This window comes from Tachysurus vachellii, chromosome 1 (assembly GCF_030014155.1).
Source record: "Tachysurus vachellii isolate PV-2020 chromosome 1, HZAU_Pvac_v1, whole genome shotgun sequence".
In the NCBI taxonomy this organism is placed as follows: Eukaryota; Metazoa; Chordata; class Actinopteri; order Siluriformes; family Bagridae; genus Tachysurus; species Tachysurus vachellii.
The window spans coordinates 42404758-42421310 of record NC_083460.1 but is presented as its reverse complement, the minus strand read 5'-3'; the positions used below and the strand labels follow the sequence as shown (position 1 = coordinate 42421310).

Sequence of the window (16553 nt, the reverse complement as noted above, 5' to 3'; positions counted from 1 at the left end):
TAAAGATTTGCTGTCTAAAGGCCTTTTGTTATATTGTGGACGTATGCTTGATATCGCACAGTTGTCGTAAGGTTTCAGCTTTATGGATGAGATCTTTTGGTGTTGCTGTAAATTTTTTTTATTTTCCACCAACACAATATGATGATGCTGCCACCTCCATGCTTCACAGTTGGGATTTAATACATCACCTATTTTTATCCGATCACAACACTGGTCATGGCCATATAGTAAAATCTTTCTCAACTGACCTTTTACTCTTTCAGTAGGTTGCAAACTTCAACCTGGCTTTTTGTCATTTGTCATGGGAGCCTCTTTCCATGAACAACACAGTGTCAATGTGTTCCCAAGATTTGTAGATAATTAGCAGATTCTTATGGTCCCTTCGGTTGCTCCTCAGAAGAAACTGGCCTAGTGAAAGGTCTATAACATACAGGTATATTCCCTTGGTCTTTACTTAGTGGTTTGGATTTCCCCATGGTGTCTACACTCCAAACCAACTCCTAATAGTGACATTTGGTCAATCTCAACATCATTACATATATTTCTGGGATCTGATTAAAGACACAATCTACTTGGTGTAAAACATCTGAACAATAGTTTGTGTGGATCATTTTGGGATCCGTTCCACCGGATGTTATAACACTAATGTGTAGAATAAGTGTGACATTTTACACATGAACACAGAACACAGCTTGGTCTATATAAAAAAGTCACTTGGTGATAAACAACTATCACACTGAGTCATCTGATAAATAATGATGTCACAGTGAATAGGCTGAGGATTCTAATAAGAACTGAAAGAGAAAGAGGGGCAAATTCAGTGTTTTTATGGATTATGGATGAACATGTTAATATTGATATTTATTATAAACACATTATCAATGATATTATAAACACATTAACATTATATTTATTATAAACATGTCAGTAATGATATTTATTATAATCATGTTAATATTTATATTTATTATAAACATGTTATTATTTATATTTATTATAAACATATTAATATTAATATTTATTATAAACATGTTAATATTGATATTTATTATAAACTCATTAATACAGATATTTATTATAAACATATTAATATTTATTATAAACACATTAATATTGATATTTATTATAAACATGTTAATATTTATTATAAACATGTTAATATTGATATTTATTATAAACATGTTAATATTGATATTTATTATAATCATGTTAATATTTATATTTATTATAAACGTTATTATTTATATTTATTATAAACATATTAATATTGATATTTATTATAAACATGTTAGTAATGATATTTATTATAAACATGAATTGCCAGCATACATAACGTTCCTATTCGACCACGTGACCTCTATGTGACGCGTGTCTCGTGCAGCCCCGCCCACCTGACACAGGCGCGTCACCGAGGAGAAGCGCGCTCCTGTGTGTGTGTGTGTGTGTGTGTGTCAGGTGGGCGGGGCTGCACGGGACCAACTCTCCTCACACACACACACACACACACACACACACAGAGTTCAGATGAAGTCGGACAGCTGAAGCGTGTTTTGTGAATGAGAGAACAGATTAAAGGTTTATTCCTGTGACGGACACCAGCGCGTCTCCCCACAGACCCCCAGAGCACTGAGATGCCCTCAGACTTCATATCACTGCTCCACAGTGACGTCACCACGTGTCCCAAGTCTCTGTACTCCAAAGGTAAGTGTTGTTTACTCTTTTACTTCTGTCGTGGCGTCATGTAGGAGTCAAAACACTAGGTTTTATACAGTAATAACGCGTTATGGACTGTTCAGTAATAACGCGTCATGAACCAGTCAGTAATAACGCGTTATGAACCGTAAAGTAATAACGCGTCATGAACCAGTCAGTAATAACGCGTTATGAACAGTTCAGTAGTGTTAAAAAGTCAGTTTGTTTTAACGGTTGTTACCCCCGTCAACACCCCCCCCCCCGTCCCGTCAACACCCCCAGAGGGGGCGGGCCCGTAGTTGAAGGAGGGTTTGGGGACGGGATGGGCGGGGCGACTTGTTGCTAGGCGACAAAGCCAGCTTTATTTCCCATACTTGTTGACTTGACGATAAAAAGCTCCAACTTTAAATAATAAATAAATATAAAATCCTATTTGACACTCGGAGCGTAACACACGTGTGTTAATGTGAACACTTAACTGGACCACAGACTAAACCAAGTGCAGGGACGTGTTTAATTACAGTGCACTACAGCACCCTTTAGTGTGTTTATCACACGTGACATTACAGACGGAAATGAGCAAGGGGAAAACACGTGGGACACGTGGGACAGTTAGTACAGACTTGTGCTGCATTTACTATTTACACTGTGTGTGTGTTCACCTTTCCTTTTTCTGCTAAAAAATATAATATAATATATAATATAAAATAAAATATATAATATAATATGATCTATAAATAATATGTATATAGAATATAATATATAATATAATGTAAATAGAGTGGTTAAATAATACCTTTAAGGTTTCCCATATATTTTTATTCCTAGTAGCAGTCAGTAAAAGGTTTCCTAAAGGTATGAATATGTGAATAGTGAATAACGTTTCTTTCACTCTACAAATGTTTTTATGCTGATTTACACACATTTGATACAGACATTGTGAAGTAGCAGCTGTTCAACAGACCTGTGGAGTCAGAAGGGGCATTAACACGAGTTTGGTGAGAGTCTGATGGGTCTGATGATGACACGTGAGCCTATGAGTGTAGCTCATGAATCAGTGTGGTGGACTGCAGGTCTGATGTATTTCAGCAGACCGATCTGAGCGCCTGTACGTACTGTAACAGAGCTGATTAATGGCTGTTACTAACATCCATAACTACATAACCGTTGCTGTTATAAACATGAACCAGTTTGTCCTCTGTAGCTTCACGTGCTGCAGGCATCCGAACAAAGACCAGCTTTCACAGGCTTTTATACGTTTTTTATTTCAGGTCTGATTAGTAAAATGAATATAAATAAAATATATATCGTCAGTGAACATCACTACTAAACAAAACATAACCTCTCTAAACAAGCTATAAACTAATCATTAACGTTTAATCATTAATAAGGAACTGACAGTCAGTATCGGAATTGGACCTTGCAGAATTCCACATTAAATGCTACATTAAGTTGTTTTACATTTATTTATTGTACTAACATTTATACCCAGGTTTTAAACAGGTCATATGGAATACTATAGATTATATGGACAAAAGTTTGTGCAGAAATAACCATAATATCTTTATGTGCTTGCCGAAGGTTCCATCCGAGATTTGTTCTCCTCGTGCTGTTATAATAAGCTCCGCTTTTCTGTGAAGGCTTTCCACTAGATTTTGGATCATTGGCTTTGGAGATTTGTGTTCATTCAGTTACAAGAGATCAGATTAGTGAGATCAGATCTTGTCGTGCTGGAACAGGCTTGGACCTCTTAGTTCCAGTGAAGGCAAAGTGTAAAGCTACATACGTATGGATGTGATGTGATGGTCAGGTTTCCACAAACATCTGGCCATTTAGTGTAAATATGTGTGTGCAGCCGAGGCTTTTTCTTAAAGGCGCTTCTACCTCCAAACTGCCTTTACACAACATTTCACAGCTTTCCGGTTCGGCTTCAGCCACTGACGCATTATTACGTCGTACAGTAAGTTATGTCATGCAAAATCCTTTATAAGGTCTTTTGTTTCTCTGATGCATTTCAGCAAATTTGCTGTGGATTAAATAATCATAAGGTTCATACGTGTTTAATCCAGTTTACAGGCAGGTCTATATTTCTGTCACCGGTCAATTCAGACCCACCAATCGTAAGACTGGAACAGACCGAGGAAGGTGAACATTAACACGTGCTTCTTACGTGACGCATGCATGACTTCACACTATTGGTTCTATTGCCGTTCTGAATGACAGGTGAGAAATAAACGCTGTGTGTCCCGTAATGTTATTCCACAGATGTTTGATTTGTCTTTGTAGCTTTAAGTTATGGCTCAGTGCTTTGACTTAATTCTGAGATTACGTAAGGAATAATCTTGTCAGTAATCCTCAGTGACGCTGTAGCCGGGTATTTTAAGCATGGCTGAGCCAAAGCCTGATATTTAGTTGGTTATGAACATTATGTTCCATATTCCATCGTGTCTATAGTATAGATATACTTTTAAAAAAGGAGGCACGATAGCTCGAGGTGTGTGACTGGTTCTTTCTGACGGGTTGGATTGTAGAGTAGTGGTGTGTATAAATACTCGTGTGTGTGTGTGTGTGTGTGTGTGTGTGCTGACTTTGCCAAAGCCCTACCCAAGTCATGACCAAACAAATACCTGCTCTGTTTTGCCTTCATGCTTTTGCACAGGATAAATGTCAGGTTGCATTGTTTTGGAGGTAATTAAAAAAAAAAAAAACGCAGGTCTAATCTGCTGCAAACCGAGCCACAGTTTCCAGTTTATTGTGTTGTTGTTTTGAGCGCCGTAGTCATAGCTTTTTGTTCCATCTGGATCAAATAGAAGCTAGTTTTATTTTAAAGTGAATCTCAGAACCCACATGTGACATTCCAGCACAACTATAAGCATCTAACAAGAAAGGAAAAATGTAATATATGCATGCAACTCATCTGCAGAGTGTTCAGGGAGGCAACAGCCATCGTGGGAGCCGAAATCACAACCTGTTCATGAACGACAGAATGCAAGCAATAAATAATAATAATAATAATAATAATAAACTTTATTTTGTATAGCGCCTTTAAAAGTAGCTTCTCAAAGCGCTTGACATAAAAGATGAAATTAAAAGATACACATAACATTACAGGCACTAAAACTAACCATACAAAAATAAAAAGGCAATAAATAACAAAAAAAAAAATCACATAAAAGCTACCATAAAAAAATACGTTTTAAGGTGGGATTTATAAACACCAGAGATTCTGCATTCCTAATCTCTGAGGGGAGGGAATTCCACAAATTGGGAGCCAAAGGAGAAAAAGCCCGATCACAGTTTTAGTCGTGTTGTTTGGTCAGTTAGAAGACCAGCTTCAGTAGAGCATAGAACATGTGTAGGTATGTAAAGGGTTAACAGCTCACACAAATATCGAGGGGCCAAATTATTCAAGTCCTTATAAGTGAGCATGAGCATTTTAAAATCAATACGAAGACTAACAGGAAGCCAGTGCAATTTTTCCAGGATAGGTGTGATGTGCTCCCTTGCACTGGTCCTAGTCAGAATAATATTAGCTGAATTTTGTACCAACTGTAATTTAGTTGCTTTAGGAACGCCAGCCAGCAAAGCATTACAGTAGTCAAGACGCGAAAAAACAAAAGTGCCGATTAACTTTTAAGCCACAGAGAAAGTCAACATGGGACGTAATTTGGCAATGTTTTCGAGATGAAAAAATGAAGCTTTGACAGCATTGTGAACATGACGGTCAAATGTTAAATTGGCGTCAAATATCACCCCGTCACAACCAGGGAAGGAAGGAGAGGGACCCGTACACAGGATAGCTTCAAAGGAATGGGGTTTAATAAATGATAAAGACAAAGACAGTAAATAAGGACGAGGACTAAACTAACACAAATGACGAGACCTAACCTTGACTAGACGTAACCAATGAATCCGTCTAACATTTATACAAAAAGACAATGACATACAATTAGGATCAGGTGTGGAGACAAGGAGGAGCAGACGAAGGTGGGGCAGACATGTGACAACAACAATAACAATAGCACATGGCCGAAAGTCTGCGCTGATCCCTGACAGTACCCCCCCCCTTGAGGCGCGGCTCCCGAAGCGCCAAATCCTGACAAGGTCCGGAAAGGGGGGGCGAGGCAGGTGGTGAAGGCAGATGGGGGGAGCAAGGACCACGGCGAGGCCAGTGGGGGGAGCAAGGACCACGGCGAGGTAGGCGAGGGGAGCCAAGGCACACGGCGAGGCAGGTGGGGGGAGCAGGGCACTCGGCGGCGCAGCCAGAGGGGGCTGAGCGACGTCCACAGCCGAGCTTAAGGGCCGAGGCGACGTCCACATCTGAGCTGAAGTGCCGAGCGAAGTCCACAGCTGAGCTGTAGGGCCGAGTGACGTCCACCGCCGAGCTGAAGGGCCGAGCGACGTCCATCGGCAAGCTGAGGGGCCAAGCGACGTCCATCGGCGAGCCGAGGGGCCGAGCAACGTCCACCGCCGAGCTGAAGGGCCGGGCGACGTCCATCGCCAAGCTGAGGGGCCGAGCGACGTCCATCGGCGAGCTGAGGGGCCGAGTGGCATCCACAGCCGAGCTAACATGCCGAGCGGTGTCCCCTGATGCACCGTGGCCAAACCCTAGCCTCGACGAACTGAGGAAAAGGGAGGGAGTGCGGGAAAGATCTTCCGCCACAGGCCTGCAACACCCCCCGCGGATGAAGTGAGGCGACTTCCTCCTCGGCAGAACCAGAAATGGAGCAGCGTCGGAGCAAAGTGCGGGGCGATGCCGGAGCAAAGTGCGGGGCGATGCCGCAGGGCACCGGAAAAAAAAGGAGAGAAAAAAAGGGTCCAAGAAGACTGACGGAACAGTCCAGGGGGGAGACAACGATTAAAATGGATCTAGGAAGACTGACGGAACAGTCCGGGGGAAGATGACGATTAGAATAGGGGCGATACCAACAGAAAAAAAACGGTCCAAGCTGGAAGCTCTCCTGCTGGGCCCGTATTTGGGCGGATTCATTCTGTCACAAGCAGGGAAGGAAGGAGACGGACCCGTACACAGGATAGCATCAAAGGAATGGGGTTTAATAAATGATAAAGACAAAGACAGTAAATAAGTACGAGGACTAAACTAATACAAATGATGAGACCTAACCTTGACTAGATGTAACCAATGAATCCGCGCTGCCATCGGCAACACGGCTCACATTTATACAAAAAGACAATGACATACAATTAGGATCAGGTGTGGAGACAAGGAGGAGCAGACGAAGGCGGGGCAGACACATGACAACAACAGTAACAATAGCACTAGTTACAACAGTAACAATAGCAAAAGTCCGCGCTGATCCCTGACAACCCCTAAATATTTTAGTTTAGTTTGGAATTGTAAAGCTGAGCCATCCACACTTAAGGTTACGGACTCTGCTTTACGCAACCGATAAAGTACTCAGTATCTAGGGGGCTTTTTACACCTGGTCACTTCCTGCGTTTTCTGTGATCCGATAGCTACCCGATGGTAAAAAGACCAGGTCTAAATGCCCTCCGAAACGTTTTCGAGACGGATATAAATCCGATGGTACAAACCACTTCAGGAGGTGGTCTGGGACGCATTTCAGATGAAACTGGACAGGTGTAAATGAATGTGGTTGTTCAAGCCACATACGTCAGCGCTATACTCCTCCCAAACGGAAGTACGTCACTCGCAGGTGACTCACGAGTCATGCATTGCGCCAGAAACAAATAACACGGACGACACGTTGGGTTGTTTTTTTTTGTAGCATAACCGTCGTAACGAGTTTTTTCGTCTTCTTTTTGATCGCGTTCTGAAAACCGCACACACCAAAGCGTGTTCCGTTTCAATTACCCCGGAAATGAGGTAAAATATATTAGCGTTTTGGGCGGGAGTAGAAAGATCGGATCGATATCCGATTCGCCGAGACGCATTTATGTGGCCTAATGTAAATGGAACATTCATTCATTCATTCATTCATTTTCTACCGCTTATCCGAACTACCTCGGGTCACGGGGAGCCTGTGCCTATCTCAGGTGTCATCGGGCATCAAGGCAGGATACACCCTGGACGGAGTGCCAACCCATCGCAGGGCACACACACACTCTCATTCACTCACACAATCACACACTAGGGACAATTTTTCCAGAGATGCCAATCAACCTACCATGCATGTCTTTGGACCGGGGGAGGAAACCGGAGTACCCGGAGGAAACCCCCGAGGCACGGGGAGAACATGCAAACTCCACACACACAAGGCGGAGGCGGGAATCGAACCCCCAACCCTGGAGGTGTGAGGCGAACGTGCTAACCACTAAGCCACCGTGACCCCCCTGTAAATGGAACAGTTTTAACAAATTAGATATCTATCGGATCAGAGACAACACACAAAGTGACCGGGTATAAAAAGACCCTAAGTTTCTCGTACAGAGCCGCTATTGGAACAGGCAGGAAAGTTGTACAAAGATGGACTCTGGCTTCACCGGCATTACTTTGTCATTAGGCATCTTTGTGTAACAGGTCATTATTTTTAAGTGATATGGATTAATTTAGACTAAATTTGAAAGGCTCCTAATAGGCTGCCGAGTCAAAAGCTTTCAAATCATTAAGCACATTAAGTTACTTCTGAACGCAGGCTTTAGACTTCCTCAGAACTTCAGTAAGGACGGAGCATCGTGAGCAGGTGCTGCAACATGATCCAGTACACATGAGAAGACTTGGTTCCTTTAGGGGAAATGAAATCAGGCTTCAGAGAAACTCTCAGGCCTTCTTAATGAAGTGAGGAATTATTCAGCCATGCACTTAAAAGTTATAGCGTATGAAACATGACGAGTGATGAATACACCAAACTCTATTATACGCCGTGAGATCTTTAAAAAAAAAAAGTAGCACCAAAACTTTTTTCTCACTATCCGATCCCGATCGATATTCACCACGGCGCTGTTGACGTCTCTTCTGATTGGTCAGAAGGTGTTGATTAATTAATTTTCCCTAACAGCAGTTCTGAAAGTTTGATGCATTTAAACATTAAATTATATTATCTCTACACTCAAGATCTAATGCACACTGTCTGATTTTTTAATTGAAGAAGCTTTTAGTCAATCCGATCTAAGCTTTGTGCCGATGTCTGGACCGTAACGCCGTAATTCCAGTTTGGGGGTTAAAGCAAACGTGTTTGTAAGGAAGGTGGGGGGATAAACGCCATCCTGTGCTCTGGGATGACGGTAATTTAACTTGTGAAGAAAAGAAAAACTCTCGACTTTCAGAAGGGTGTGTGTAGTGTGTTCTGTGAGTATCGTGAGTTTTATAACTGGTGTTGACTGGAATTTACTTCTGCCGTTACGCTCCTGTATATTTTAACGTTACCACAGAACATCTCAACTTCTCATTAAGGATGTGTGCGTGTGTGAGTGTGTGTGTGTGTGTGTGTGTGTGTGTGTGTGTGTGTGAGTGTGTGAGACCAGCTAGAAAGGTCTGTCTGTGAAAGCAGTTAAACATCAGGACAGAGAAAAGCCCTGGACATAAAAGTCTCACGAAATGTCTTTGTCATGTTGGCAATAAGGGAATGTGATGTATGACATGTAGGGAGGGCATTTCTCTCTTTTTCTCTCACACACACACACACACACACACACAAACACACACACAAACACACATATACACACATTCACACACACACACAAACAAACACACATACACACACACACACACACAAACACACACACAAACACACATATACACACACATTCACAAACACACATACACACACACACACATTCACACACACACACAAACACACATATACACACATTCACACACACACAAACAAACACACATACACACACACACACACACATTCACACACACACAAACACAAACCCCACACACACCCCACACACACAAACACACACACACACACACACAAACACACACACACATACACACACATTCACACACACACACATACACACACACCAAACACACACACCACACACACAAACACACAAACACACACACAAACACATACACACACACAAACACACACACACACAAACACACACACACACACAAACACACACACACACACACACATACACACACAAACACACACACAAACACACAAACTCACACAAACACACACACACACACACACACACACACATATATATATATATATACAGACACATCACAAATATCTGGATCCTGTCTGTTTAGTAATAAAACAGGTTTAAACTCACTGTAAATGACTGATACAGATAAACAAATGGTCCTGAAACAAAGGCCTTTTGTGATTTAGATGTTAAGTTTCTTGTGTACTTATATATATATATATATATATTTTGTACTCTATTATGTGAACTGTGAAGTTCTTTCCTTTTTCTGTGGAAACCAGCGACATTATTCCTGCGTCTCAGTCACAGAGTAAACATGGCTGTATTAAACAGGACCAACGTTGCTGCTGCTTTACAGTATATACTGTAATAGGAAGGACCACGTTGTGGTGACAGGGGGTTTGTTTGTCTTAGTCATGTTGCCTGAAGGATAATTACATTTACATACCAACATAGCAAACGAGTCATGTTTAGTAACCTGGTCAGCTGGAGACGACACGTAGACTTTTAATACGAAAGCTTCTCGTGCCGTAAGCATTGAAGCGTTCATTTTTGGATGCATAATATTCACCACGTGACGTTCTGCGTAGCGTAAGTGACCTTTCGTCTAATCCCGGGCGTCCGCAAACGTACAAACGTGCGAGCTCACGTATCATCGGGGTCCACGGAGGACTGGATGTCTTTATATAATACTTTATATAATAAGTCTTCTGTGTTTTGTCAGAATACACGACTGTGTTGATGCAGATAAATTCATTTAGCCCCCACAATGCGATTTACTCCACATAAAAGTAGATCGAATATCAGAGAAAACAGATCGGATATCAGATCCCGTAACGTATCGTGTAGATCGGACTTAGGGTTAGGGTTAGGAATTTAGTTTCAGGACTTGAACTGTTTACATATACACATTAGGATCGATTGTGTTCTATAATTATATGTTACTGTTAAACTGAGTTTGTGAGTTTAGACGTATTTACTTCTTTATACGAGGACATGTGTACAGGATTAACCCTTAGGATGCTGACAGTACAACCACAGTGAAGACGTCGTCCGCACGTTCGGCAGCGTTTCCATAGAGACAACGTGTGAAAACGTCTCTCACGACACGACACGCTACGAACAGAACAGAAGCTTTGTGTTGTATTGTGTACATCTTTATACATTAGAATGACATTGTTTGGGGAAAAATGGACATAAATATCTGCCCCCTGAAATGTCTGATTATCATGCTACTGAGGTTCGAAGGGTATTTGGGGCGTGTCTATAAAACGACTGACACAAAGACAATCCAGTTTATAAACTCGACAAATTCCAGATGTTTTCAGTGTAGATTTTTTTTTCCTAGCTCAAAATACTACAAAGTTTGTGTCTGAAACTTTCATCTTGGTTTATTTTTATGTAAATTCTGATGTTTTTGTCGCCTAGACTTTAGTGTAGTTTTTCAAGCTTACAGCATCTGTTATAAATCACGGTACGGCGAGACTCGAAGGACCGCGTTCATCGTTTATTTTATCTTATTTTATTTTATCACATCCTTTTTGTTAAAATTACCATAAAACCTTTTAAATACATGGATATAAATAGCGCTTTATTATTATATATAAATAAATACAGCTTATATAAAGACTAATCAAGCGATCTGTAGATTATACAGTGACACGGTTTCGAACCCCGATGTGATTATCGACCCCGACATTGTGCATCACCGGGATTCGTAGTTTTACTGTAAACGATCGTTACATATTTGTTTGATATGAACAGCTCCCGGGTTATTTGGGTGTTTTTTTTTGGTATTGAGTTAATTGATCCCAGGTTATTGCCTCCTCAGGACAAGCTGGGTCTTGTTTGTGATATGTTTGTGCGATCAGTCACACGCTCTTGTCACAAATGTTTCAAATGTCTCTGCCAAATTAGAGAAGGTGAATAAAATTGAAGACGTGTGCTCAGCCTTCTCGGATACATTACCCGTTCTCTGAATGCCTTGTTTTACCCCCACCCCTCATCTGGGGTAAGAAACACGATCGTCACTCCCTGCTACGTTGCTTCACCTGATTTGAGTGTCGCGTTGCGTCGCCCAAACACATGGTTCACTCTGGCACGTTTCACGGTTCCTCAAAAAACACAACGACCCAAAGGAGCAGGTTCCTGCTCGGAATATTTGCTCTTACTACAAAAGTACTGCATGAGTGGTTAAAGCATCAGCTCCTGGCAACTGTCAGGCTGAACCAACAACACTTTGCACTTCATCTAGTAGGGAAGCGAAGTAACAGACGATTGGGTTTCATACGAATTAAAGTGGAATTAAAATTGCAAACCAGACAGCAGCATTAGCATTAGTCTCTGCATTACAGCTGTGGCTGTACGTATAGGGACTTACGTAGGCGTAAAGAAAGTAAATTAAAGCGATTAAGTCATAGACGCAGTAGGCTGCAGAGGAGACAGGGTGGAGGAGATGAAGATTTATGAGCTGAAGATGTTAGAGATGAGCAAATCATTATTAAATCACAATCACGTACACAAAGAGACGGGTATAGGTTTAGCGTTGGTTTCCGACGGAGACGACATGATGCCGGCTTTCATCCCTGATACCGAGACTGAGCAAACCGTGACACGTAATACGTTTATACCACTTTTAAACGTTTATATACGAGCACCGGCTGATGCTGTATAATTACAGAAAAATCACTTGTGTTTTAAGAGAACGAATTATTAATACAATAAAATCGATCCTAACAAAAGGAGAAAAAAAAAACAGTTCATTTTTGTGTGAACTTCAATTTTTAAAATCTTGTTCCAATTTTTCTTTTTGCCATTTTGTTCCCTTATTGAATACGATAATGACATCGAGTGCATCGTCTCATCAGCCTCAGTGGTACTTTAGTTCTTTTATTCATCACTATAATAAATACCGTAAGAACTTTAAGTCCGACGTGTAGATGATCGTAGTCGATACAGAGCGCCGTGGCTCGATGGTCCTGGTTGATGTGCGTTTGCGAATGAAAGCATGTGAATAAAGTCTGGACTGCTGATCAAATGCTGATTAAAATAACTGCTGGTCTGTAAAGGTCTTTAATCCTATTAGCCGAGAGCTCGACGTGTCCCCCAACGTGTCCCCAACGTGTCCCCCAACGTGTCCTCTGACACAAGCAGAGATATTATCGAGCGGATAAATGGTTTGCTGTTGTATCTGTTCTCCTGCTGAGAGACTCGTCACCACTCGTGGGTGAAAATGGCTGTTGATGTTAGTTACTGGTGGGGGTTCGAGTGAGACGATGCGGGGGGCCGTGACTCGTTTGCACCATTCATTCATTCATTTATTCATTCGTTCATTCGTTCGTTCATTCATTCCATGCATTTAGGCATTGATTCTTTAGTAATTGTGAATTTAATATTAATATTTCTTTAGGACAAACCTGGACCTTCTCACTGCAGACATTTCACACATAGAGTTCACATGTTGTTTTTTTCCTGTTTTTGTTTAGACTCGAATTTCTATCAGTTTAAATTTTTGCCCGAACGTGTGGTCGTTTAACATCTTATCGTGTCTAGGATTATTTTTACTACCTGCTATTCCCTGAAGGTGAAAAGCTCAGAAACCTTCTCTGTCTGGTCGTGTGCTCCGAGTCCTAAATGTTAAATATTTACGGAGTTAATCAAAGCCACAGAGAGCGTGTTTTCCGTTCGTTGATGAACAGCGCTCGGGTTACCGCTATCGGCTTTCTGCTTAAACCGGAATCGCATCAGAAAGCAGACGTCCTCCTCCCGTCTCCTCGTGCCACGGAGCCGAACTCGCTCTTTCATCTCCGGTCCGTTCTCTCAATCACCAAGCGTCTGGGCACAATTAGGCGTCGATTGTAAAACGTTTAAAGACCTTTCTATGTGATTTTATGTGATATCAAGAATGATTCCTTTTATAGACAACATCTCGGCTGAACCTTTAATTATCTTCTCCACATAAAGTGTCCCATTGAGACTCAGCAGCTCGACATAACGCAATTTAAATTTCAATTAAACCAAGAATCGTAACCTGTTATTATCACGTTAATAAAACTTATTTTGTACAATTTGTAAATTTTATTCTTAAACACTATTGATTTTTTTATATATACTTTCACAATAAAACACAACGCGTAAAGGTTTAATCGTCAGGATCGTTTTAATACTCACACAAAGTAACCTGGATGATACGAAGCGGCGAGGACGTGTGAGAAATACGAGATAGTAAGAACCGATGGAAACGACACGTTAACCCGTGGCCTTAGGAGACACGTGTTAAGTCTCTGGGTGAACGGCTCCTGTACGTCATTTCGTGGTGGAAGGTCGTGAACACGTGTGTGGGATCGTTATTCAGATCTGTAACGCACCTAACACAAAGGACTGGTCAATTCAATTCAATTCAATTCAATTTTCAATTCAAGTTTATTTGTATAACGCTTTTTACAGTTGCCATTGTCTCAAAGCAGCTTTACAGAACATAAACATAGAACAGAAGGTTAATATAAAGAATAATATAAAGATTAATATAATACAAAATTTAATTTAATTTATTTAAATGTGTATGGGGGGCACGGTGGCTTAGTGGTTAGCACGTTCGCCTCACACCTCCAGGGTTGGGGGTTCGATTCCCGCCTCCACCTTGTGTGTGTGGAGTTTGCATGTTCTCCCCGTGCCTCGGGGGTTTCCTCCGGGTACTCCGGTTTCCTCCCCCGGTCCAAAGACATGCATGGTAGGTTGATTGGCATCTCTGGAAAATTGTCCGTAGTGTGTGAGTGTGTGAGTGAATGAGTGTGTGTGTGTGTGTGTCCTGTGATGGGTTGGCACTCCGTCCAGGGTGTATCCTGCCTTGATGCCCGATGACGCCTGAGATAGGCACAGGCTCCCCGTGACCCGAGGTAGTTCAGATAAGCGGTAGAAGATGAGTGAGTGAGTGAGTGTATTTATCCCCAATGAACAAGTCTGAGGTGACTCAGGTGACTGTGGGGAGGAAAAACTCCCTTAGATGGTAAAGGAAGAAACCTTGAGAGGATCCAGACTCAAAGGGGAACCTCATCCTCATATGGGTGACACTGGGGGTGTGATTATAAATATACAGTCTGATAAATGTTGTAGTGATGTAAAAGATCACATGGAGTTCACATCTCCTCTTTAGTATCACGTACCTAATGGTCATACCTAACGCACCTCTGGTGTCACCTCATACCTAATGTCCAGTCTTTTAATGTAGACAATCTGATGTGGAAATGAAAAACATTGACCCTTTATCGATAAGATTGAATCACGTGTGTCGGTGTATAAACAAAGGTGCATGTTATTTGTTGGCTTATTTGACCAAATTTCCCCTCATACCTGCAGTCAAACAGAAGGTACAGTACAGTACACGTAAAGCATCGTGGGTCTAAACAACATCACTCTTTTTAAGTGTACCTGAGAAGCCATAATGAGCACGTTAGTCATCTCAGAGTGTCTATAACATAATCAGCAAGATGTTCTCTGGTCTTAATTCAATTACAGGTTGAATCCGTTTATATGATTATAACGCGTGCTCGTCAGTACGGACGAGGAGAGACTGAAGGACAGTGTCGATGTAGCGGGATTACTCCACGTCACTGGATCTTAATCCTGCCGCTTGTGGAGAACTTCAGTCTTATACTTTCCCCGATCCAAACCCGGTAGCTGAGTGTAAAGCTCTCGTTTACATTTATCAGTGCAGTAAGATAAATGCAGCGCATTGTTGTTTACGTATCTAGCTTTAGGAGCTTCCTGTCCTGATGAACACCAGTTTGTGTCTGTGAGCTAAGTGATACTGAGAGAGCTGTGAAAGGAGAACATCAAGAGGAACTGACACACTGACATTTTTACATATTGTTGAATTTTTTAATTTAGAGTCCAGGAGTATCATTCATTCATTCATTCATCTTCTACCGCTTATCCGAACTATCCTCGGGTCACGGGGAGCCTGTGCCTATCTCAGGCGTCATCGGGCATCAAGGGAGGATACACCCTGGACGGAGTGCCAACCCATCGCAGGGCAGGAGTATCATAATAATAATAATAATAATAATAATAATAACCTTTATTTTCTATAGCGCCTTTAAAAGGCGCTTTACAAAAGCAAATAGAGCAACAAAAATACACCACATAATATAAAGATAAAATTAATGCAACAAGAATAGATTCTAAAATAAGCACGATGTAAAATTACAATTAGTCAAATTAAAAGCTCCGCTAAAAAAATGAGTCTTAAGCTGAGATTTAAAAATGCCAAGAGATGTTGCTCACCTATGGTCATGAGCTTAATGTCATGACCGAAAGGACAAGATCCCGGATACAGGCGGCCGAAATGAGTTTCCTCCGCAGGGTGGCTGGGCGCTCCCTTAGAGACAGGGTGAGGAGCTCAGTCACTCGGGAGGAGCTCAGAGTAGAGCCGCTGCTCCTCCACATCGAGAGGAGTCAGCCGAGGTGGCTCGGGCATCTGTTCCGGATGCCTCCTGGACGCCTCCCTGGGGAGGTGTTCTGGGTATGTCCAACCGGGAGGAGGCCCCGGGGAAGACCTAGGACACGCTGGAGGGACTATGTCTCTTGGCTGGCCTGGGAACGGCTCGGTATTCCCTCGGATGAGCTGGAGGAAGTGTCTGGGGAGAGGGAAGTCTGGGTGTCCCTGCTCAGACCGCTGCCCCCGTGACCCGGCCCCGGATAAGCGGTAGAAGATGGATGGATGGATGTTGCTTGCCTTATCTCAGGTGGTCAAGAATTCCACAGTTTTG

General features: G+C 42.0%; 1 protein-coding gene across 3 annotated transcripts in view; it reads left to right on the top strand.

Annotated features, from left to right (window-relative positions):
* The first annotated feature begins 1474 nt into the window (after window positions 1–1474).
* Window positions 1475–16553, top strand: part of nfat5b (nuclear factor of activated T cells 5b) — a 54440-nt gene continuing 39361 nt past the window's right edge. For 2 of the 3 annotated variants that reach the window (XM_060873331.1, XM_060873294.1), the window contains exon 1: window positions 1475–1701. In XM_060873331.1, the coding sequence (XP_060729314.1) occupies window positions 1632–1701 (70 nt within the window). In that variant the 5' untranslated portion in view covers window positions 1475–1631. The remainder of the gene's footprint in view (window positions 1702–16553) is intronic. The other variant, XM_060873391.1, reaches the window with a different exon arrangement.